Genomic DNA, 24926 nt, shown 5'->3' with positions numbered 1-24926 from the left:
TTCTGTGTGCTTTTTGAATGGAGGAGTTTGAGTATCATCTATTTAAAAGAGTGCCTTCTCCTCCTCTGGGACCTCCCCACCCCCTTACCCCACCATTAAACAATTCTTTTAAATTCTGTCACTCCCAAAGTGTGATGCACGCGCCAACTACAAATATTTTTAACACCTCAAAGCTTTTAAGAAAAAAAATTAATATTAAGATTTAATTTAATAATATTAGAGTAGTTTTGAGAATTGTGAAATTTCACGTTGAAATCTTAATTAAAATTAATTTTATTAAAAAATAAAATATATCTTTTATATATAATTAAAATTATTTAAAAAAATAATATAAATATATCTATCATAATATATGAAGGAATTATTTTGTAAAATTAAATTGCGTAGATTTTCACATGAAGGTGATTTTAGGCCAACAAATTAACTAATCCTTCTCCTCATGTATGCCTGCTATTTGAATCTAACTTCTGGAAAGTGCAGTCACGCACAAATGGAGAGAGTGAGACTGGAATTTAGAAAGAGGGAGGGCGTGCAGCGTGGGCCTAATCGAGGCGAGTGAATGCGGGGTATCAACCGGACCAGGCTGCAAAAACATCAGAGATAATGGGGTTGAGAGAAGGGGTGACTTGCTGTCCCATTAACCGGCCACCTCGCGTGCAGCCTGTTTTAGCAGGCTGGTGCGGCGTTAAACCATCACTTCCGGCCGACAACTGCCTGAAGCCGGTTACTTGTCAGTCACCCCACACCCTTCCTTAAAAATTAAACATAATAATCTAAATTATCAAAACAACCTTTTCACTAATAAAAAAATGGGGAAGATTTTTCCTTTTTTTCTTTTTTTACACTCCAACTTTCCTTTTTCCATGCCCCCAAACATCCTTGGGCAAGCTTCTAGTTTTTTACTTTACTTTTCCTCTGACTTTCTCGAGAAAAATGTTGTAGGATATGGGACTTACAGAGGGGGAAAAAAAAAAGAGCTCCCGGTAAACAAGGCTTGGCAGTGGCAGTGGCAGTGCAAGACACGTGGCAAAATGTGTTAGTGATTAAAATTTTGTCTTGTCTGGAACCATGATGATGGGACTTTTCAAGAAAGAGTGAGTCAGCTGTGTGTATGACTATGAGAGAGCACAAAAACATGGATGTGAGACTCTCTGATTGTTCTATTGTGGTGTAGACCATAAAACATTTTGGGTTCATTATGATTTTGATAATCAATAAGGCACTCACCTCCCAAGATTTATTACCTCCTTTTCCTGTTTGCCTGGAGTTCTTGCTGTTTAGATACTAACTACTTTTTTCATAGGAAAATTCTTGTTTATCCGTCATAAATTTAAGACTCGTGAATTCATGTTTGTGCTATGAATTCATGATTGAGCCAGAAGGTGAAAGTTGCCACCTTTCATGCATGCTTGTACCCATGAGAACAAGAAAGAAATGACGAAAAAATTATTAAAACAAAGAATATTCCTGAATCAAGTCTCAAAAACTTTCCCCTAACATGAAAAGAGGGAAAATCCGTAAAGATATAGAATTTTTATGAAAAGGCATTGCTTAACGTTCAATAAAACTTCACCAAAACAGATGCACGAAGGAAGAAGAAGCTATACCATCTTGAGTTTTTGAGCAGACACATGCATGGTTTTGCTACACCTTCTCCTTCAAACCGTACAGAATATAGCATGCAAAACAATATATAAACCTTAACCTAGCTATAATGGCCGGTGATAGGGCAAAAATTGCCATTTTATTAATGATCAATCTATATATACTTGTGTTTCTGAAGCATGTTAATTAATTTTTGTTTATCCAATCCTCGACAAACTCACTTCTAAAGCATGCTTTCAATTGACGTAAGCAAATGCTTCCTGTTTGTACATATTATATAGTGTTTATGCAGTAATATACCTTGTTTCCTGTCATATTATATCATATATTTTTTTTCATCACTGTTTCCCTATAAACATTTACTTTATGTCAAATTTAATTTAATATATATTGTGAGTATTTAATGTTATTTACTCGTGTCTAGCCCGATTTAGTCTAATAATTAAAAATATATACCTATTTAACAGAACTAGATTTGAATCTCCACTCTCTCAATCTCTCAAATTTAAAGTCTTAAAATTATGCTTTTTTTATAATAAAGTTTTATACATTTTTTTAATTTTTTCATTAATCAAGTCTCACTTATCATTAACTTTATTCGATAGTTAAATTTCATTAGTCATATCTGTTTTATGAAATTTTTATTTAGATCCGGTCTATCATGAATAAAAAAATATAAATATATGATACCCATATATTAAATAAGTGTATTCCCTATACATCTTATGTTTGAATCCATGATGAATTAGATTTAGGCAACAAAAATTCATCCATTTAAAAACTTTTAAAATTATTTTTTTTAGTAAACTAAAGGCATCTTTCAATCCACTGAATCAGACCTAATTCTGCTTGCGTTAGAGAAGCTCATTGTGGAGATGAAGCACTTCAGGATTTTCTCTATTCATAAGGATGGAAAAAAAATAAAACAAAAATGATAAAAATTTTAAGTTCATAAATAATAATAAATTATGATATCAATGAGAGAAAGAGTAAAAAAAAAACACTAAATAAATAAGTTTATTTCATGTGGAAGGGAGTAAATTGAGGACTTTTTGCAAAATATTATTTAATTATCCAATTAATTAACAATTATTCAAATAAGTAAGGGACAAACACATGCTTAACTAAAAGTAAACCTCAAGTAGCTTATTTGAAAACAAGAGAGGAGCATGCATGCGGCCTTGGAATGATGTCAGCACATTATTGAGTAATGAACCTTAATAAAAATGCTTAAATAGTTTACTTAAGGGAAAACTTTTGAAGGCGATTAAACCCATGAAGTAATTAAAAGCAACTTAATTAATTATATAAAAGAGTTGATAACATGATTAATTTGCATGGGGTTTGGTGCTCCCGTGCTTATTTACTATAGCCATTATGTATGTACAGAACAAAACATTCTCTCTCATTTTTTGTTCTTATCATTTCTTAATTCCCATCTTTTAGCATTGAAATTCTAAATGTTGGGAGACACTGTTTTTCCCCTTAAATTAATTTAAACCCTAATATTGATGTGATGTGAGGTATTTTTAGCAGTGATGGTTGAATAATTAATTTCTGAATTCAATGGATAAACCTATGAATGAGGTGATTGGTGACTGATATGGTAGGAGGATACATTGCTCGAGATAGTGACGTGCTCCTCATATTTGGTCATATATGGGAGTGCTGCAGTTCCTTAATTTGGATATTATTAATGTTGATTGAACTTTAAGCTTGATCATTAATTATAGACTTGTAGATTTTAAAACAATGATTTTTTGAACTTAAGTATATAATCGGTAAACTTCAATGTTTTGGTAGATGTTTAAGGATACAGCAAAGGTTTCAGCCCAAGTGAACAACACAGTCAATTGTAGCCCAACCCAATCACTGCTCCAGGCCGACTCTGGGTCTTATGTTGAACCCTATTCCTCAAGAAAGCAATCGTCTCCACCTTGGATCTTCCCTATGAAGCGGGGAGACCAACGTACTTATCAGAGCTGCTCATTTCTTTAATTTGAAGAATGCCCTTGCTTTCCTGCCTGAATCTTGGAGGGATACCCTTGCTAAAGAGGACGCTAGACTTTCCAAGGCTGGCACTTTGCCTTGAGGCTCTGCAATACACTTTCAGAATATCGTTCCAAACTATTGCTTCCTGTAGAGATGCTTTCCTATGTAATAGTGTATCATTAGCAGAAAGAGGTGGTGATGGTGGGACAATATTGATTGATCTTTAAGCCAATAAGTCTTCTTTTCTGTCTTGCTTTTGCAATTAAACAGCTTAAAGCTTTACCCTTTGTTTAGATCGAGAGAAATGGAGAGGAGAAAAGAAAATAAATTTGATTTTTTTAAATTTCTTTATTTGGATATCAATTAGAAAGGATAATTAAAGAGAAAGGAAGAGAAAGAAGGAAAAATAAAGAAAAATTTTAATTCAAAATATTTTTCTTCAAATTGATAAAAAATAGAGAAAAATAAAAATAAATGATAATTAAAATACCTAAATATCATTTTATAATATAAACATAAAAAAAATGATGGTACAATAATTACTTTTCTTATAGGATAAATTATATTTCTTTCTTATTCTAATAACTTATCCAATAATATAGGGTAAATTAATTTTTTTTTTTCTTTTCTTTTTAATTTCTCTTCATTTCTCTTGTCAAGATTCAAACAAAGGGTTAGTCACAAAGACAAACAAGAAAGGAGAAAGAGGGTCACTTTATTACCTTAGTCCACAGGTTGGCTTGAAGGATTTCATGGGAATTCCATTTATAGCAATAGAGTAGCTAACTATGTCCACACACTGCTTACATCATTGGATCCATTGGTTGTCAAAGCTCATCTTCTGCAAAACCTTCTTCAAGAATTTCCATTCAACTCTGTCGTATGCTTTCAACATGTCCATCTTGATGGCCATGGGTTGGAATGGGGCTCTCTTCTTAGAGACCAGGGAATGGAAGGTTATCAATATCATTGCTAAGTGCTAATTAACTTGCAAACATTATGGGGAATTAACTACAGATCAGTTTTCATCACATAAATTGCCAATTTACACAGGGTTCTAAGCTAATTTAATTTCTTTAATTATTTATAATTGAATTTGATATATTATAAATCCCTTAATTTCGGAACCAAACTTTTTAAGTAATGAATATGTTTTTCTGATTCAAAAACTGGACCATTAGTATTAGCCACTGCCAGAACAGCTCCATTCTTATTTGAAGCAGCGACAAGACTCGAGCTTTTCCGTTTGGAGATTTTTTTTTTTAGCTGAAACGATCAGAATTTAGAACTATAGACGACGAGTATGGTGCTTTCGCGCGGTGATTAGGCAACAAAAGGTATGGCTTAGATTTGTGTAATGGAGAAGTGACTAGAGCCTTTGAAAGAAAATTGCTTTTGTTTTGTTATGGAATTGGGATTTTCGTTGGGGTTTATATTGATGGGTTTTTTGGCAGCAAGCTCATGATTTTTTTGCCTTCATGGTTTGGGTATTTGAAGAAAAACATCAAATTTATAGCAAAAGTAATGTGGAACGGTAGATAAGACTGTTGTGGGCCATGGGGGCCAGATATTTTTCGGCCTTAGAGTATGATCACCTTCGTCTCTTTCTGCCTACTTTGCAAAGATATTTCTTAGCCCAACTTGACTAAGATTACCTCTCCCTATATTACTCTTATCTCAGATTCTTTTCCCCTTCAATTCTTTTTAGTTTCCCTGAAGATTAATTAAGCTTTTACTCTCTTTTTTCTTTCTCTGGATAGTTAAAATCATCACTAGAAGTGTGATAATGGCATCAACAAGTGCTACGCTGTTTAAATTGCCAAAGCAAACTTTCTCTGCCGCAAGGTCAATTCCCACTACCAAAGCAAATCCATCTGTCTCAAACTCTCTTGGTGAGTATCTTCAATTGTGCTACCTTATTACTTCCCTTGGATTGTTTCTTCCTTTTCAAACTGCCTTTGGTTTTGTTTGATATGTACACATGTATTTGATAATGATCTCAACTGGAGTTGAAAAGAATTTTCATCCATTTGTTTATGTGATTTCTGATATGGAATGGAACTCATTTAGTTAAAATCGAGTGTAAATTTCAGTTGCTAGTTTGGGGAAGAGGGCTTGCATCCTGTTCTAAATCTGTTTGGTGGTAGAACCACAGGGGAGTTATTCTTGTTTAAGGAAAGAACCCATGCATGAGCTTGTTTCTTACTATTATTTTTTGTTAATAGAAAGCAAATGGAGACGTTGAGAATTGGCTGATGGAATTACCTTTCTTTCTTTTATTTCTTCGAGAGCTTCGATTCCAGACTTACAGGAATGATGTTCCAAAGGGAGTATTCAAATTTTATTAATTTGAAAGCGACCACTTTTAATTGAAGGTCAAAGAGTAAAGACTCTGCATTCTGCTGCAAGTTTGTTTTAGAAATACTGCAGATGAGTGCAAATTGGCAAAAACAAGACTTTCTGTGGCATGAACCCATGCAGCACCTATAAGGTCATAAGGCTCTTAGGTAGACGAAATCTTGAATGGTCTAACAAAAAAGTTGATTTTCCTCCAATTTTGCTTTGAAAAACATGATTTTGTAGCTGTTGAATAGCATATATGTACTCAAAGATTCAAGATTCATGATTTGCTAACTCTTCAATATTTTGTTTTTGATGATTCCATATAGTTTGGAATCAAAGAGGTAAATTACATTCTAAACTGCATCATGAATAATTACACTTAACAAATCTGCTGCGTTGTCATCTATTCAGAAGTTTGATTTTTAAGTAGGAGTAGCAAGCTATCCAAATCTTAAGCATCTACATTTGATAATGGGGTGCTTAGCGAATATACTCTACTATGTTCGATCTGCCTCTAAGTTTGCGTACATGTAGAAGTATTCTTCCCAATTGAGTTGGATAATGAAAATAGGGAATTTATATATTAGACTTTAAAAGCATGGAACTTAAATTTTTTTTCAAATTGCAGCCAGTACTTTTGTTGGTTCTTCACTGCCGATAAGCACAACTAAAAAGAACAGAACAGTCAAGATTAGTAGGAAAGTAACTGCTGCAGCTGCTGTTGCAACGACTACAAAGGAGGAAATTACTGAGTATGAATTTGCACTTCTTCCATGTTATGGATTCATACTTTATCACATGCAAGCTAGCATTAAATTTTTGTTTGTAAACTAAGGTCTTTTCTTTTCTAATGCTGTTCTTCTTCCTGGAATGTTTATTTCTGTATAGTCAACATGCTGAGTTGTTATGTGCACCATAATCAATATGATGTTTTGAAAACTTTTAGTCCAAACAATAATTTTTTTTGTCTTTTACATTTAAGAAGCTGAGTAGCAATTAGACCCAGCCATGGTTCAATTACTGATCCAAACCAGAACCGAAAGGAATGAAAATCGCATTGATCAAAACTGGTCTTGAAACTATCCAAAACTGGACGATTTGGTTCCAAGCCAAAACTGGACTGAAGTGAACTAAAATCGAGACTGGGACAGGAACTGGAAATAAGGGGACCTACAGTCCAGTCCCAGTCCCCTGAACTTTGAACCGGAAACATCAATTCCAGCCATGGCCCGTTCCAGACCAGTGGCCACCCCTAGCAGCAATCATGAGTAATCTGCTTTTTCGTTCCTTGCAGGTATGTGCTTCCTAGCTGGGCTATGTTTGAACTTGGGAAGGCTCCTATATATTGGAAAACCATGAATGGTCTTCCTCCAACTTCTGTAAGTTGAATGTAAGAGCTCACCGGATTCTCCTCTCCTGTTTGTGTCAAGAGTTTTCTAATGATAGTGCACCTGAAATCCTTGACAGGGAGAGAAGCTAAAGCTTTTCTATAATCCGGCTGCCAAAATGCTTGTTCCAAATGAAGATTTTGGTATTGGCTTTAATGGTAATTTCTGATGCGCCATATCTCATCTCTCTAGCCCACCTTCCCTCCTCTATGCTTATGTTGATTTGTTATTAACCAAATAATGCCACGTCAACAATTTAGGAGTTTTGGTACATACTCTTCCAATCCAAGTTTGGCAACAATTAATACCTATATGAAAGGCTGTACAATTGATATGCTTTTGTTTCTTGCATTGCATCGTGAGGGGACGATTGAGTGGCCCATGTTTTTTGGCTCGCATTTAATAAACTATTCAATCTTTTGACTCGTTGAGATGTATGTGCAGGAGGTTTTAATCAGCCCATTATGTGTGGTGGTGAGCCAAGAGCGATGCTCAGGAAAGCAAGAGGCAAAGCTGATCCACCAATATATACCATCCAGATATGCATTCCTAAGCATGGTTGGTACCACTTTGACAAATTTTGATTGATTAATAGAACATTTTTAGATACTCATATTCGTTTATAATGACTCTTGATCCTGTTGCAGCTGTGAACTTGATCTGCTCATTCACAAATGGAGTTGATTGGGATGGTCCTTACAGACTGCAGTTTCAAGTTCCTAAGGCTTGGCAAAACAGACCAATTGAATTCTTTAATGAGGTAATAAGGCTAGCTCTTAACTTAATGGTGGTTTGAAGTTTACCTTGTTCTTGCATGGATTTTGCGAATATGTCAACAAGCAAAAACAATTCATACTTGTATCCATGTGGCAGGGCCTGGCACAGGAGTTGAGTAAAGAAGGTGCATGTGAAAAAGCAATATTTCCGGATACTAGTATTGTTATCACAAGATGTGCTATGATCGGTAACCTTTCCATCGAAGGAGTAAGTAAATTCTATGTTTCTTCCATCCATTTGTATGTTTCTTCATTTTTCCGGGAATTCTAGTATCAAATCAAGCTATGTTAATACAAATGGAAAACATTTACAGGGTGATCGCTGCAATCTTGATCTAGTTCCAGGATGCATGGATCCTGGCTCACACTTGTACAACCCTCTTGCCAATGTAGATGATGGATCCTGCTCAATTGATTCGGATGTGGAGAGTTCGGTTTAGCCCAATTAATTTATTACTTTAAAAGAAAAGGAATAGAATTACACGACTTTCTACCAACCTTTTCTAGTCGACAAATCAAATTCTAATTAGGTAAATGTTGATAGAACTCCAATCATTCGAGTCTCTTTCAGTCTCCTAATTCAGCTACTAAAATATATACAAGTTTGGCATATTTTTTTTCATTATCTTTTGTCCACGGCATGCCCATGTGTTCCTGAAGCATAAAATGCTTATTTCAATTTTCAGCATGCAATACTCGCACGCCAATCCCCATGGAAGAATTATTGGGCTGCATAAGAAACAAAAATTTAAGAAAAAAAAAGAACTTTCTTATTGGTCATCAATATCAAAGCATTCATTCAGGCAAGTGCAAAGAACAAGTACCAGGTACCAGCCCGCATGGTTGCTTGTCTCTCAGTTCACATTTTTCATCGCCAAAATTCAGCCAATCAAGCTTCCAAGTACGTTGCGCATGGTTCACATTCTCCATAGCCACTATTCAACCAAACATGTTTACAAGAAACTCTGTACAGAGACATATTTTTCAAAACTTAATTTGATTCTAATGATTCTTTTTGCCTTTTTCTGTATGGATTCCCCATCAATCATCATAGAGACTAAAGAGTAAAGAACTAGAACTTCAAAGAAGCAGCAGCAAACATAGACTAAACCATTTAAGGCCTTCTTTTCATTATACTAAGTCTTTTGACATTTCAATAGTACGGTTACAGGCTACGATTACAGTTTGGCCTTTTTTTTCTTCTTTTGACTAAATAAAAGCTTCTTTAGCAGTAGTAATAGCCTCCTTTCTCTTCCTTTCTTCATATTTCCCAGCTAGTGAATCAAACAGAAAGCCAGCACCCACGCCAGCAGCTAAATCAATGGTATAATGACCCCTAGTGCCAAGCAGCCTCACAGCTTGTAGAACATTAAGCACATCAAATGTCCATGCCAATTCCCACCTCTCCATTCTTCTCATATCCAGCGATGCGATCACAGAACCAGCAACATGGCCTGAGAAAAACAGGAAGAAAGACACATTCCCTACTGGAAAGTCCACTCCTGAGCCTAGAAATCCCTGTTTTAATCAAAACCCAACAACACTATACCTTCAGTAATTGCATTTCTCTATAGTAATAACAAAGACAGAAAAATAATTTGACAAGAACCTCAGGTACTGGAAGCTGAGTGGAGAAACCAAGAATCCCTCGGCAAGTGAACATGAATAGAGCAGAGATTGTAGCTCTTGGCCTGCCCTCTATTAGCCATGTCCACATTATGTATGCTGTTTGCATACCAACAAACACCTGAATGGGAAAAACATTCAGATTTGAATAATCTTGCATATTAGGGGAAATAATAATTGGGCAAGTTCAACACCAAAAGAAAAGATTGAATCTTTTCCAGGAAAAAAGAAAACTTAATCCATCAAAGATTATATAATTGACCCATTGACACACACCCGAACAATAACTTTCCCAAAATTAAAAAAAAAAAACAAAAAATGAGTAAATATTCAGAGATGCATACCGTATTAAGAGCAGCCAACAGAGTGTTGAGCGCAGGCGAGGAGGAAAGCAACTGGTGGAGGCGGTGCGTGGCAACAAATCCCAAGTCAAACGGCGGCGATGAAGCCGGAACCATGCGGAGCGTGTATTCCACGCCCATAAAAAATAGCAACCCAAGAGCAAAGAAGCACGGTAACCAATGACGCTTAGCTACATTGACCACATCATGCACCGTCCATTTCAAGAAAGAAGGGTCAAACCCCGAAACACAATGGAGCACACCATTACTATTACCAGTCTTATTGACCATGTCAACCGGGGGAAGCTTGATGTTCTTGCGCTTGTAAAGGGTAGGAACAGTAGTGGCGGTTGTGGTGACGGCGGCGGCGGCGGAATTCTTCATGGCTGAGAGTTGGAGGAGATGGAGAGGAACAAAAAGGTGTGCATTGCCATTATATATAAAAAGAAAAGAGGAGAAGACAGAAGACAGAGGGGCGGAAATCACAAAGAAAGGAGTGGGTAAGAAAGTGAAAATTAGGGAGAGAAAATTGGATTCTTGCAGGATGGGTTTAAAGAGGTTTTTGTTTGGTTGAGGCTTCAAGTTTTTGGAGTTCTCCTTAATCTTTTAAACGTGTAGGAGCTTTGGAACGTTAGGTATTTGAATTGTGAAATCAGCAATGGTGCCTAACTTGCCTTTCTTCTTTTTTTTTTTTATTTTCTTTTTCACAATTTACCTATATATTTTTAAAGGGTTAAATAAATTTAAAATTAAATAAATTTATATTTTTTTAATAAAGATATAATAAAATATTATTTTTAAATAATAAAATATTAAAAAATTATTTATTTTAATTAAAATAAATAACATAATGAATAAAAATTATTTAATATTAAAATTATTTATAATAATAATTTATTATTAAAATAATTTTAAATATGAAAATATTTAACTTTAATTAAAAAATATAAAAATTTATTTAACTCATAATTTAATTTTAGATTTATTTAATCTTAACTGAATATATTATTCTTATTTTTTATTATTTCTTGTAAAAATTTTTATTATTTTTTAAATAAACAAGTAGCATTCCATAGAAGGTAAAAGACAGACAGGCAAGTAGGATTTGGGTTATAAAAATAGACAAGTACAATTCCAGGTTAAAAAAGAGCCTGTGTGGTCCAACGACGGCGATGCACGAAATTGAAATCTCAAAGCCTCTTTCTAGCCACACATGATTGGCGGTCACATGCCCAAATTTTTATCACATCCTCGTACTTTTTCACATATGAGTTTTAACCCTACATTTTATAGGAAAATTACTATTTATTTCTTAGATTTTTAAAATATTAATTATTTAATTTATATATTTTAAAAAATATATTATTGATTCATATATTTTACTTTTGTTAAATTTTTTAATTATTTTATTAAATTTTTTATTAATTAATAAATTTTAATGTTAATTATATTATTTAATTTTTATATTTTAATAAAATTAATTAGTTAATTATTATATTTTAAAAATATAATATTTTAAAAAATATATTTCTGAATGAAAATAAAAATTTTACTATATAGATGTTAAATTTAAATTTAAATTTTTTCAAATTATTTAAATATTTCATCTCTTATGATCTTATCACTTGATTAACCTTTTTGCATTCACAACTCATATCATTTTCTATCAAAAGATAGAAAAAGAGAGAGATTTTCTATCAAAAGATAGAAAAAGAGAGAGAACGGGGTAGAGAAGGGTGTGAGGACAAAGGGGAAAAGGCACAGTGAAAGAGAAAGAAAGTTAAAAAAGAAATAAGAAATAAAGAATCAAGGTAGTTTAAGTATAAAAAAATAATTAAAGAGACTAAAAAAATTAATGGAACAAAATTATAGAAATATATTATAGTGTTATTTAAAATATAAAAAATTAACTAATTAATTTCATTAAAATAGAGGTATTAAGTAGTAATTTAATTAGTATTAAAATCCATTGAAGGGGTGGCCACGGTCTGGTTTCGAACCGGAACCGAATTGGAACCGGTTCGGTCAAAATCGGACCGAAACCGGTCAAAATTGAAACCGGTTTCAAACCGAACCGAAACCGTCCTTCTACGGTTTGGTTCAGGTTCATAATTTTTAGAAACCGTGAACCGGATTGAACCGACGATTCCGAACCAGACTAAACCGGCGATTTAAATACAAAAAAAATTCAATAAATACTTCACTCTACTCCTAATTCATTTATATATATATATATATATATATATATATATATATATAATTCTCTACACTCTATTTACTTCTTAATACTCTTTCAATTTCTCTCAAATTTTTTAAAAAATTATTTTCTACACTCCTTTTAATTCTCAGTACTTTCACAATTTCCCTACTTTATTATTTTTATGCTCACTGAAATTTTTAATACTATCTCAATTACTCTGTTATTATTTTATATCTTCAATAAAATTTTCAATACTCTCTATTTTGATTTTTTTTCTTTTATATTTTTTTAATTATCAATTATCATATAATTTTTTTAAAAATGGCAAGTAATACTCAATTCAACTAAGTTTTTATTCCAAAAAATTATTGGGGTCGGCTATATGGATTCTCTTTCTCCACTCTAAACGATTTTGGGTTAAATCCTCGGAAATGTGTAATACTTCTAGGTCATGTTGTACTATTCTTCTCCAAGTCAGTTTAGGTCTACCTATTATTTTCTTTCTATCCTCAACCCAATATGCTCTACTTGTCTAATTGGAGCTTTCCTATGTCTATACTTCACATGATCAAACCACTCAATCTCCCTTCTCTCAACTTATAACTGAAAATTTTGATTCCTCTAAATCCTAAATGGATACATAGGCAAAATTAAGTTCATGCATATTTTTCTAATTTTTTTAAAAAAATTAATTTTATCTATAGTTTTTTAATAAGTTCAAGTCTTTGCTTATTAAATTTTTCTTAAAAATAAGTTATTTTTATTCTTATTTTTCTTATTTTATTTTGATTGAAAGATTTTTAAGAAAAATTAAAATATTTTTACAAATATAACTTAAATTCTAAATCAACAAAATTTTCCTCTAATTTTTTCCTTTAAGTTGCTCTTAAACCGCTTTTAAACCGTCTTAAACTGTCATTTTTCAAACTGTCCTTTAAACCGTTTTAAACCGGAGCTCGAACCGGAACCGACGGTTCAAGAACCGTCTTCCAAACCGTCCTATGACGGTTTGGTTCAGGTTCATGATTTTATTAAACCTGAACCGGCGGTTCAGGAACCATAACCGGCGGTTCCTGAACCGTGGCCTCCCCTTTGAAAGGACCATAAATACTTTAATGGATAAAAAATAATGATTAAGTAGTATATTTTTTAAAATAAAGAATATAGTAGTTAATTTTATTAAAATATAGAAATTAAAATTTCATTTATTTTGTGAAAAATAAGTAATAAATGAAAATATTTTATTTTCATTGTTTAGGTTATAATATTAAACTAATGATACATATTTATATTAAATATGAATATGTGTTTTCATATTTTAATAAAATTATTAAAATTTAAAAAATAAAAAATAAATTTTTATTAAAAAAAAGATGTCGTTTTTTAAATTTTTTTGATAAAAAAATATTTTTTCAAAATAAAAAATCTAAATAATAATTTTTATTTTTTTATATTATATATAATCCAAACTTCACATTCAATGATATTAAAATTATTTTTAAAATTATAAAATTTGAAGTTTGAGTTCGGACTCAAATAAAAAATTAAATTTTGAAACTTTAAAAGTATAATATCAAATTAGATGAACATCCAAAAAAAAAAATTATATATGGATATATCTTAGATTTTGGTATAAACATGTAAAAATAATAATCTTAAATATGTGTAGACATTTACTATTACAAGAACTATTGAGATAATGACATAATTTATCATTTTTATTTTGTCAAAATAGGAAGTAGTTGAATGTTTGAGAGTAAATTATCAATCCAATTTTTTTCTTTTTTGAGAAACAATTAATTATTTATATAATTTAGAACAGTATCTAGTAATGATGAAAACGTGGGATGTGCTTTTCATTGACCTAGATAGCTAGGGAGAAAAAAAAAATACATTTGTCACGACCCAACTTATGGGCCGGACCGGTACTAGGATTTGGGCCACCCTAAAGCCCCCGAGACTCGTAGTAAGCCTAACTATTCATCGACCCAATTCTAAGGCCCATTTGGGCCCAATTTTAAGAATTCAACCGGACAGAATCCGGCCATAAAATGGATATTTCAACGGAAAGTTTTTGACTCACCCGACCTGTAAACACAATATATAATCAATTAGGGAGCTCAGCTCACTCTTCACATACTCAAATGTCATAAAAATAAATGGGAACTCAGCTCCCTCATCCAGTCCAACATACATGCATATAATAAGTTTACAGGTCCAACATAGTAATTATATTACAGACCCAAATCAAATAAATATTTCTAACACATGCGGAAATTCTAGGAGCTAATAGAATTATACAAATATTAATAAACGACCTGCGAAGAAGAAAAGCAGGTTAACCACAACAAATATCCTCCTGTAGCCTGGAAAAATAATGAACAGGAGTGAGCGTTCAACTCAGAGAGTAAAATATCAATTTTAACCATAATCTCTATAGCTATCTAAAGCTAATGCACCCTGTGAAGTGAAATGCAACATCGTCATAATTTTCATACAAATCACATCAAAAAGGAAATTTGGAGCATTCACACACCCGATAATGTCAAACAATACATATATGGGAGCTGATCCCCTATACAGCCCTATTAATTCAACTTGTGCCAACGAAGAACTCAAGCCAGACTTTCACTTAATAAACCAAATCGGGGTCCCAGTGAAGAACTCAAACCGTGTCTACCCCGAAGGACTGGGTCCCAACGAAGAACTCAAGCCAGACTTTCACTTAATAAACCAAATCGGGGTCCCAGTGAAGAACTCAAACCGTGTCTACCCCGAAGGACTGGGTCCCAGCGAAGATCTCATGTCGTGTCTATCCGTCCTGTCCATAGCCAACACCACACCACACGCACGCCAACTCACGGACACTGCTCCAAATTACTACAACAACATCCATGGCACTTTAACAGTTGTGAATGTAACATAAAACATGCCTAGAGTTTAACTACATAGATATATACATATAAGTGATGCATGGGCATGCTTGAACATATAATAATATCAAAATTACAATTAAAATTAATATTTTACTCACAGACTCAACCGAAGTCACTGTAGCGGCTGGGCGGAGGAGGAAGGCTGTCCCGGCTCACCTGAAAATTTTATTACAATTATTTAATACAATTGACTCCATACAAACTAAGAAAAAGACCAAAGATGTCCTAAGTCGTGCTGAAAATTCGATAGAGTCTCCCCTATACCTAGGACCTACCAAACCTGCAAAAGGGCTTAAAACACACTTCTATATCCACAAACCATACACCCACAACTCAATCACATCACACAGCCCATCCTGGGCCCATCCAAACAGTCATCAATCACAATATGTAAAATTACAGTTTAATCTTTATAATTGACCCTTTTTGCAAAAACTACCCAAATAAGCTCTAAAAATTCTAAACTTTGCCCCACGGTCCTTAGCAATATTACTAAGCTATTGCAAAAAGAATCATAATTTTCTGAGCTACCACGAATATTTTATGAATTTTTAATCCCATTTAAGTACTAGAAAATTAAGAAAAAGTGAGATTCGGGTTTACCTATGCCGATTTCGATCTCGGAAACACGCTCGAGACATCTGACAATGGTGGGCTAGCCAAATCTCGATCTAATTCCAAGAATTTTCGGTAGCCGGTTTGTCTGGCCGAAAATTCACTGACCTGGGCAACCGTTGAATTTCCGCAAATTGAAGGTACATGCACGAAGCTCACAACACGGGGGTTAGTATATAATTTTTACGAAATTTTCTAAGCTCATTTAATGCTCAAAAAAATACTACAAAGTTTCATGGGACCCATTGAAAAATGGTATCGAAAAATTTTGAAATTTATATTGCCGCGAAGCTCTCGACGAATGGAGCGCTCTGGTACTCTCGGTTTTCTCGTGGGGTTCAAGGTTTGCGAGAAATCTAGCCCAAAAGTCGAAATGGGCTAAAATTTCCCGGACAAAAATTTGACAAACCGCTTGATGGATTTTGGTGTTCTTGGTGTCTATGGAAAGCTCTTGAGGTGTAGATGGTGTTTGACACAAGACCCGGCCCAATCGGTAGCCGGATCGGCGGAATTTCGGCCGAGAAGGGGAGGCATCGTGCTGTGCATCGCGTGGCTTCGCGTGCATTTTCCCGGCATTTCAGGCGACGGCCGGCGAGGAGGGAAGGGTGAGGCGGTGTGCTGGCGAGGTGGGGAGGTTGGGGCGGTGGCTGGCCGGCGTGAGGAGGAGGGAGGAGAGAGAAAACGGGAGAGAGGAGAAGAAGGGTCGGGACGTGCAGGGAAGAGAAGAAAAGAAGGAGGGAGGCCGGTTCGATCCGGTCCAGTTCGATTCAGGATACAAAATTTAAATTTTTACTCTACCTTGGGACCGAAAATGAGACCCAAAAATTTCAAAAAAATTCTAAAAAACTCAGAAAAATTCGTAGAATCTAAATATATTTTTAGTTTTACCACATAGTCTTTAAATTAATTTCTAAAAATCATCAAAGTTTTATATTTTCGGAGAATCAAACCCGATTTCTAAAATCCTAAAAATTTCAAATAATTTCCTAAAATTAAAATAAAATAAAATATTAATATTTACTCATAAAATAATAAATTTAAAATTAGGGGTGTTACATTCTTCTCCCCTTACAAAAAATTCATCATCGAATTTTTACACAAGGCAGAATAAAATACAGAATTACACATTGAATAGATAAGGATACTTGCCACACATGTCCTGCTCTGACTCCCAGGTGCACTCTTCCACTGACTGACTCCTCCACAAAACCTTAACCATAGGGATCTGTTTTGATCTTAGCTGCCTCACTTGGTAGTCCACTATGGCTACAGGTTGCTCCTCAAACGTCAAGTTTTCTTTCAGCTTTACTACATCCGGATGTAACACATGAGAAGGATCAGGTATGTATTTCCTGAGCATGGAGATGTGAAATACAGGATGAACGTGAGAAAGTTTGGGTGGTAACTCCAACCGGTAGGCAACTGCTCCAACCCTATCAGTAACCTCAAAATGTCCAATATACCGAGGTGCCAACTTGCCCTTCTTTTCAAATCTCATGACTCCCTTCATCAGAGAAACCTTCTGGAATATGTAGTCACCTACTGCAAACTCCACATCCCTCCGTCTGGGGTCTGTATAACTCTTATGCCTACTGAAAGTTGTTTTCAATCGTTCCCTGATTAAAGGAACTATCTCTAAAGTGTACTATACTAGGTCTACTTCATGTACCTTCACTTCTCCCATTTCTGTCCAACACAGAGAAGACCTACACTTTCTGCCATATAGTGCCTCATAGGGTGCCATCCCTATACTGGAGTGATAACTGTTGTAGTAGGTAAACTCCACCAAAGGTAGCTGATCATCCCATTGACCTCCAAAATCCAAAACACACATGCGGAGCATGTCTTCCAGTGTTTGGATTATCCTTTCGGACTGTCCGTTTGTCTGAGGATGGAAAGCGATACTAAAGTTCAACTGCGTGCCAAGTGCCTCCTACAACTTTCTCCAAAATCGAGAAGTGAACTGGGGCCCTCTGTCAGATATTATGGAAGCAGGAACCCCATGCAATCTGACTATTTCTCGAATGTAGAGCTGGGCGTACTGTGCAACAGAATATGTGGTCTTCATAGGCAAGAAATGAGCTGATTTGGTTAAGCGATCTACAATTACCCATATCCAATCATATCCTAGTGTGGTACGAGGCAACCCAGTCATAAAATCTATAGTAATCATTTTCCACTTCCATTCTGGGATAGGGAGCTCTTGCAGCTTCCCTGACGGCCTCTGGTATTCAAACTTTACCTTCTGACAAGTCAAGCACTTGGACACAAAGTCTGCTATGTCTCTCTTCATGCCATTCCACCAATAGCTATCTTTCACATCATGGTACATCTTGGTGGAGCCTGGGTGGACATTGTACAGTGTATAGTGTGCCTCTCGCATGATTTCATTTCTGAGATTATCCACGTCGAGCACACATATCCTGGAACCTTGCATAAGGGTGCCATCACTGGCAAATCCAAACTCACCACCTTCACCCTGCTGTACTCTTTCTAGGATCTTCATTAATTGCTGGTCTCTGTGCTGGGAAACTCTAACTCTGTCTCGTAGGTCTGGTCTCACTGAAAAATGAGCCAACAATACCCCCTCATTTGAAAGATCTAAGATCAGACCTTGATCCATTAACTCATGTACTTCCTGAATCAATGGTCTCTTCTCCGCTGATATGTGCGCCAAGCTGCCAGAAGATTTTTTGCTCAAAGCATCTGCTACTATATTGGCCTTCCCAGGTTGGTACTGGATGGTACAGTCATAGTTCTTTAGAAGCTCCATTAATCTCCTCTGTCTCAAGTTTAAATCCCTCTATTGGAAGATGTACTTCAAACTCTTGTGGTCGGTGTATATCTCGCATACTTCACCATACAAGTAGTGTCTCCAAATCTTTAGTGCAAAGACTACAGCCGCCATTTCCAAATCATGGGTGGGGTAGTTTTGCTCATGCCTCTTTAGCTGTCTTGAAGCATAAGCCACTATTTTTTCATTCTGCATCAAAACACACCCTAAGCCAACTCTGGAGGCGTCATAGTACACGGTATATCCTTCACCCCTCATTGGTAGTGTCAACACAGGGCCGGTGGTTAGACACTCCTTAAGCTTCTGGAAACTCTTCTCACAGTCATCTGTCCAAATGAATGGAACATTCTTTAGAGTTAACTTAGTTAGGGGAGCTGCTATCCTGGAAAAATCCTGCACAAAATGCCTATAGTAGCCAGCTAGGCTCAGAAAACTTCGTACCTCAGTGACTGTTGTAGGCCTAAGCCAATCAGTTACAGCCTCAATTTTCTTGGAATCCACTTGAATTCCTTCACTAGAAACCACGTGTCCTAAGAATGAGATGCTTTCTAGCCAAAATTCACATTTTGAAAATTTGGCATATAGCTGGTGCTCCCCCAAAGTCTGCAACACCATCCTCAAGTGCCACACGTGTTCTTCCTTGGTCCGAGAGTATACCAAAATGTCATCTATGAATACGATGACAAAACGGTCCAGGAATGGCCTGAACACTCTGCTCATCAAGTCCATGAAGGCTGTTGGTGCATTAGTGATTCCAAAAGACATCACCAAGAACTCATAATGACCATCTCTTGTCCTAAATGCTATTTTAGACACATCCTCATTCCTGATTCTCAACTGATGGTACCCTGATCGTAGGTCCATTTTGGAAAAGAATCTAGTCCCTTAGAGTTGATCAAATAGATCATCGATCTGAGGAAGTGGATACTTATTCTTCACAGTCACCTTATTCAGCTGTCTATAGTCAATACACAACCTCAAGGACCCATCTTTCTTTCTCACAAATAGAACAGGAGCACCCCAGGGTGAAGTGCTCGGACGTATGAAACCCTTGTCCAAAAGCTCCTATAGTTGCTCCTTTAACTCTTTCAATTCTGCTGGTGTCATCCTGCAAGGCGGCATTGATATGGGGTTTGTACCCAGTATAACATCAATGCAGAACTCTATTTCCCTTCCTGGTGGCAACCTTGGAAGCTCCTCAGGGAAGACATCCATGAATTCTCTGACAACAGGAACATTTCCCATGTTGATACCTTCTACAGACGTATCTCTCACCAATGCCAAATACCCATGACATCCACTCCTCAACATTTTTCTAGCACTAATTACTGACACCAAATTATATGGAGCCACGCTCCTATCACTATCAAAGCTAAACTCTTCCACACCAGGTATGTGGAAATACACCTTTTTGTTCCTGCAGTCTAAAGTGGCATAATGAGTTGCCAACCAATCCATTCCCAAGATTACATCAAAATCCATTACTGGTAGAGGAACCAAATCTGCTGGGAGGATCTTTCCATCCACTACTACTGGGCTACCCAGAAAAACCATATCTACATCTATGTTGTCACTAAGCGGGGTAGCTACAGACAAAGGACATTCTAAAGTTGTAGGGTTCCTACCCAATCTCATGGCAAACACTGGGGAGACTAAGGAGTGCGTAGCACCCGGATCAATCAAAACACGAGCCTCATAGGAACAGACTAGAAGAATACCTGCCACAACTGCATTGGAAGCCTGAGCATCCTGGTGGGTCAGGGTGAAAACTCGAGCTTGACCTCTACCCTGCGTTGCAGAACCTTGATATTGACTTCTACCTCCTGATTTACCTCCAAATCCATGTCTCCCTTGTCCTCGATACCTGTTTGGTATTGCTGCACTGCCATCTTTGGAAGCAGGGATCTGGTGACAAGGAACATTTGCAACAGAACCTTGTGACCCCATCTATGGCTCGCTGAACACGGGGCATTCCCTAGCAAAGTGACCTGGTTGGCCACACCTGAAGCATACTCCTGAACCCATCAAACAAGGTCCTGAATGTCCTCTTCCACACTGTGCGCAAGGTGCCAAGGAGGATCCTGAACCAGACCCAGAACTGCTGTATCCCAAACTGTGACCACTACTGGATCCGTACCCTAGTCTGAATCCTCAAGATCTGTGTCTAAAACCACTCCTCTTGTTTCTGCTTTTTCTTCTGTAATTACCTTGGCCTCCGCTGTCCGGAGCACCCATGTGGGGGACACCTGAAGAACCCTTTGCTTTATTTTTCTTTGCTCTTCCACTGTCATCTCCGGTGTAGCTAATCTCAATCTGTCGGGCTCGATCAACTACCACATCAAAAGTCTGATCAGACATCATGGCCAGGTTTGCATACCTCCTGTCTAGCCCCTTTAAGAACCTTTTCACCTTCATACTTTCTGTAGCCACTGCTGTAGGGGCATATCTGCTCAATTCCAGAAATTCTGTAGCATATTCATCTACAGACCTGTCATTCTGTCTTAAGGCCTCAACGGCCCACTGCTTTTGATCTCTGAAACTTTCTGGTATAAACCGATTGATAAACAGTTCCACAAACTGGGTCCATGACAAACCTTCCATTCGAGGTAATATGTAGTCATTCATCCATTGTCTAGGCATAGGCCCCATGACATACTGCACACACTCTATGAGCCTCCTATCAGTCAACTGCAACTCCATCCCTGCCTGTTTGCAGGAATCCAAAAATCGATAAGCATCGTCTAACATATCATAAGTACCAGGCACCAATTTCTTGAAATTAATTATCTGTTTGTAAGGTTCCCCCCTTGGTGCGGTGGACTGCTGCTGTTGGGGAGGGTGGACCATATACTGTGCCATCATATCGATGGTTCTCTGCAAACCAGCTAGAGTAGCTGTCATTGGGTCCATGGGACCCGGGGCCACAAAAGATTATTCCTAAACTAGTGGCAGCTGCTCTTCTACTTGAGCAGCTCTAGGCCTCCTACCCCGCCTCCTCAGGGCAGGCGCCTCATCCTGTGCCGACACCTCCTCAGGCACATCTGGTTCTGGTGCAATGGCAGCTCTCTTGCTCCTAAGCATTTTCCTGAAATTCAGCAGCATTAGCCCACAAAATTCAAAACTACATATTATACAGCTCTATAGACTCATATTTACACATAATATATGAAGCATAAATTAGAAGCAAAGATGACAATGCAAGACGAATGTGGACCCTATACATGTGACTCCTATTAGACTCTTCCCAACACTTTAGGCAATTTTTCCCTATGAATCTGGAGCCTAAGCTCTGATACCACATTTGTCACGACCCAACCTATTAGCCGGACTGGCACTAGGACCTGGGCCAGCCTAAAGCCCCCGAGGCCCGTAGTAAGCCTAACTATTCCTCGACCTAACTCTAAGGCCCATTTGGGCTCAATTTCAAGAATTCAAGCGGACAGAGTCTGGCCATAAAATGGACCTTTCAACGAGGATTTTTTGACTCACCCGACCTGTAAACACAATATATAATCAATTGAGGAGCTCAGCTCACCCTCCACATACTCAAATGTCACAAAAATAAATGGGAGCTCAGCTCCCTCATCCAATCTAACATACATGCATATAATAAGTTTACAGGTCCAACATGGTAATTATATTGTAGACCCAAATCAAATAAATATTTCTAACACATGCGAAAATTCTAGGAGCTAATAGAATTATACAAATATTAATAAACGACCTGCAAAGAAGAAAAGCAGGTTAACCACAACAAATATCCTCCTGTAGCCTGAAAAAATAATGAACAGGAGTGAGCATTCAGCACAGAGAGTAAAATATCAATTTTAACTATAATCTCTATACTTATCTAAAGCTAATACACCTTGTGAAGTGAAATGCAACATCGTCATAATTTTCATACAAATCACATCAAAAAGGCAATTTGGAGCACTCACACACCCGATAATGTCAAACAATATATATATGGGAGCTGATCCCTTATACAGCCCTCTTAATTCAACCTGTGCCAACGAAGAACTCAAGCCGGACTTTCGCTTAATAAACCAAATCGAGGTCCCAGTGAAGAACTCAAGCCGTGTCTACCCCGAAGGATTGGGTCCCAGCGAAGATCTCAAGCCATGTCTACCCGTCCTGTCCATAGCCAACACCACACCACACGCACGCCAACTCACGCATACTACTCCAAATTACCACAACAACATCCATGGCACTTTAACAGTTGTGAATGCAATATAAAACGTGCCTAGAGTTTAACTACATAGATATATACATATAAGTGATGCATGGGCATGCTTGAACATATAATAATATCGAAATTACAATTAAAATTAATATTTTACTCACAGACTCAACTGAAGTCACTGTGGCGGCTGGGGGGAGGAGGAAGGCTGTCCTGGCTCACCTGACAATTTTATTACAATTATTTGATACAATTGACTCAATACAAACTAAGAAAAAGACCAAAGATATCCTAAGTCGTGTCGAAAATCCGGAAGAGTCTCCTCTATGCCTAGGACTTACCCAACCTGCAAAAGGGCTTAAAACACACTTCTATATCCACAAACCATACACCCACAACTCAATCACATCACACAACCCCTCCTGGGCCCATCCAAACAGTCATCAATCACAATATGTAAAATTACAGTTTAGTCCTTATAATTGACCTTTTTTGCAAAAACTATCCAAATAAGCTCTAAAAATTCTAAAACTTTGCCCCGCGGTCCTTAGCAATATGACTAAGCTATTGCAAAAAGAATCATAATTTTCTGAGCTATCACGAATATTTTATGGATTTTTAATCCCATTCAAGCACTAGAAAATTAAGAAATAGTGAGGTTCGGGTTTACCTATGCCGATTTTGATCTTGGAAACGCGCTCGGGACGTCTGACAACAGTGGGATAGCCAAAATCTCAGTCCAATTCCAAGACTTTTTCGGTAGCCGGTCTGCCTGGCCGAAAATTCACAGACCCGAGCAACCGTCAAATTTCTGCGAATTGAAGATACTTACACAAAGCCCACAATACAGGGGTTAGTATATAATTTTTACGAAATTTTCTAAGCTCATTTAATGCTCAGAAAAACACTACGAAGTTTCGTGGGACCCACTAAAAAATGGTGTCAAAAAATTTTGAAATTTATATTGCCACGAAGCTCTCGACGAGTGGAGTGCTTTGGTACTCTCGGTTTTCTCGTGGGGTTCACGGTTTGCGAGAAATCTAGCCCAAAAGTCAAAATAGGCTAAAACTTCTCGGACAAAAATTGGACAAATCGCTCAATAGATTTTGGTGTTCTTCGTGTCTATGGAAAGCTCTTGAGGTGTAGATGGTGTTTGACATAAAACCCAACCCAATCGGTGGCCGGATCGGTCGGATTTTGATCGGGAAGGCGAGGCGTCGCGCTGCGTGTTGCATGTCTTCGCGCGCGTTTTCCTGGCGTTCCAGGCGGCGACCGCCGAGGAGGGAAGGGCAAGGCGGCGAGGTGGGGAGGCTGGGGCAGTGGCTGGCCGGCATAGGGAGGAGGGAGGAGAGAGAAAACGGGAGAGAGAGGAAGAAGGGTCGGGATGTGCTGGGAAGAGAAGAAAAGAAGAAGGAAGACAGGTCCGACTCGACCGGTCAGATCTGGTCTGGTTTGATTCAGTCGGTTCGATTCATGATACAAAATTTTAAATTTTTACTTTGTCTTGGAACCGAAAACGAGGCCCAAAAATTCCGAAAAAATTCTAGAAAACTCAGAAAAATTCGTAGAATTCAAATATATTTTTAGTTTTGCCACATGGTCTTTAAATTAATTTTTAAAAATCATCAAATTTTTAAATTTTCGGGGAATCAAATCCGATTTTTAAAATCCGAAAAATTTCAAATAATTTCCTAAAATTCAAATAAAATAAAATATTAATATTTATTCATAAAATAATAAATTTAAAATTAGGGGTGTTACAACATTCACATGGAAAGAATGTTTAATTTAAATGTTAAGAATTTTACATTGAAAAATATATAAAATAAAAAAAAATAATATATAAATAATTAAATTATAATTTTAATATATAAAATAATTTAATCACTTATATAAATTTATATTATTTTTTTTATATTTATATAAGTGTAATTTTTTATATGATTACAGTGAAACTCACATCAATTTTATTATATAATTTTTTGAAAGGATAAAATTTGACACATTGGTTAGTCGGTTATATATAAAAAAAACATATTATTTTCATTTATATATATATGGAAGGAGCTCATAGTTGTGAAATCTCAGTCTCTAAGTTCAAATCTCAAATCAAAAACAAAATGAAGA

General features: G+C 36.4%; 2 protein-coding genes across 3 annotated transcripts; one reads left to right on the top strand and one right to left on the bottom strand.

The window, feature by feature from the left end:
* The first annotated feature begins 5218 nt into the window (after positions 1-5218).
* On the top strand, positions 5219-8726 carry LOC110658934 (protein POST-ILLUMINATION CHLOROPHYLL FLUORESCENCE INCREASE, chloroplastic). Of its 2 annotated transcripts, XM_058148844.1 has the most exons (9): positions 5231-5489; positions 5823-6104; positions 6569-6692; positions 7235-7319; positions 7408-7486; positions 7773-7886; positions 7976-8088; positions 8202-8312; positions 8419-8726. In XM_058148844.1, exons 2-9 carry the CDS (start codon positions 6065-6067, stop codon positions 8542-8544), a joined length of 792 nt encoding a protein of 263 aa, XP_058004827.1. In that variant the 5' UTR covers positions 5231-5489; positions 5823-6064; the 3' UTR covers positions 8545-8726. The 2 variants fall into 2 exon arrangements, with proteins under 2 accessions (XP_021672416.2, XP_058004827.1); XM_021816724.2 differs by lacking the exon at positions 5823-6104 and having other exon boundaries at positions 5219-5489.
* A 479-nt stretch (positions 8727-9205) lies between these two features.
* On the bottom strand, positions 9206-10702 carry LOC110658939 (phosphatidylcholine:diacylglycerol cholinephosphotransferase 1). The gene is made up of 3 exons (XM_021816737.2): positions 10075-10702; positions 9714-9851; positions 9206-9622 (listed from the first exon to the last, which is right to left on the bottom strand). Exons 1-3 carry the CDS (start codon positions 10453-10455, stop codon positions 9314-9316), a joined length of 828 nt encoding a protein of 275 aa, XP_021672429.2. The 5' UTR covers positions 10456-10702; the 3' UTR covers positions 9206-9313.
* Between the last annotated feature and the right edge of the window lie 14224 nt (positions 10703-24926).

This window comes from Hevea brasiliensis, chromosome 6 (assembly GCF_030052815.1).
Source record: "Hevea brasiliensis isolate MT/VB/25A 57/8 chromosome 6, ASM3005281v1, whole genome shotgun sequence".
Lineage (NCBI taxonomy): Eukaryota > Viridiplantae > Streptophyta > Magnoliopsida > Malpighiales > Euphorbiaceae > Hevea > Hevea brasiliensis.
The sequence above is the reverse complement of the archived record's forward strand: the minus strand, read 5'-3'. Positions and strand labels throughout refer to the sequence as shown.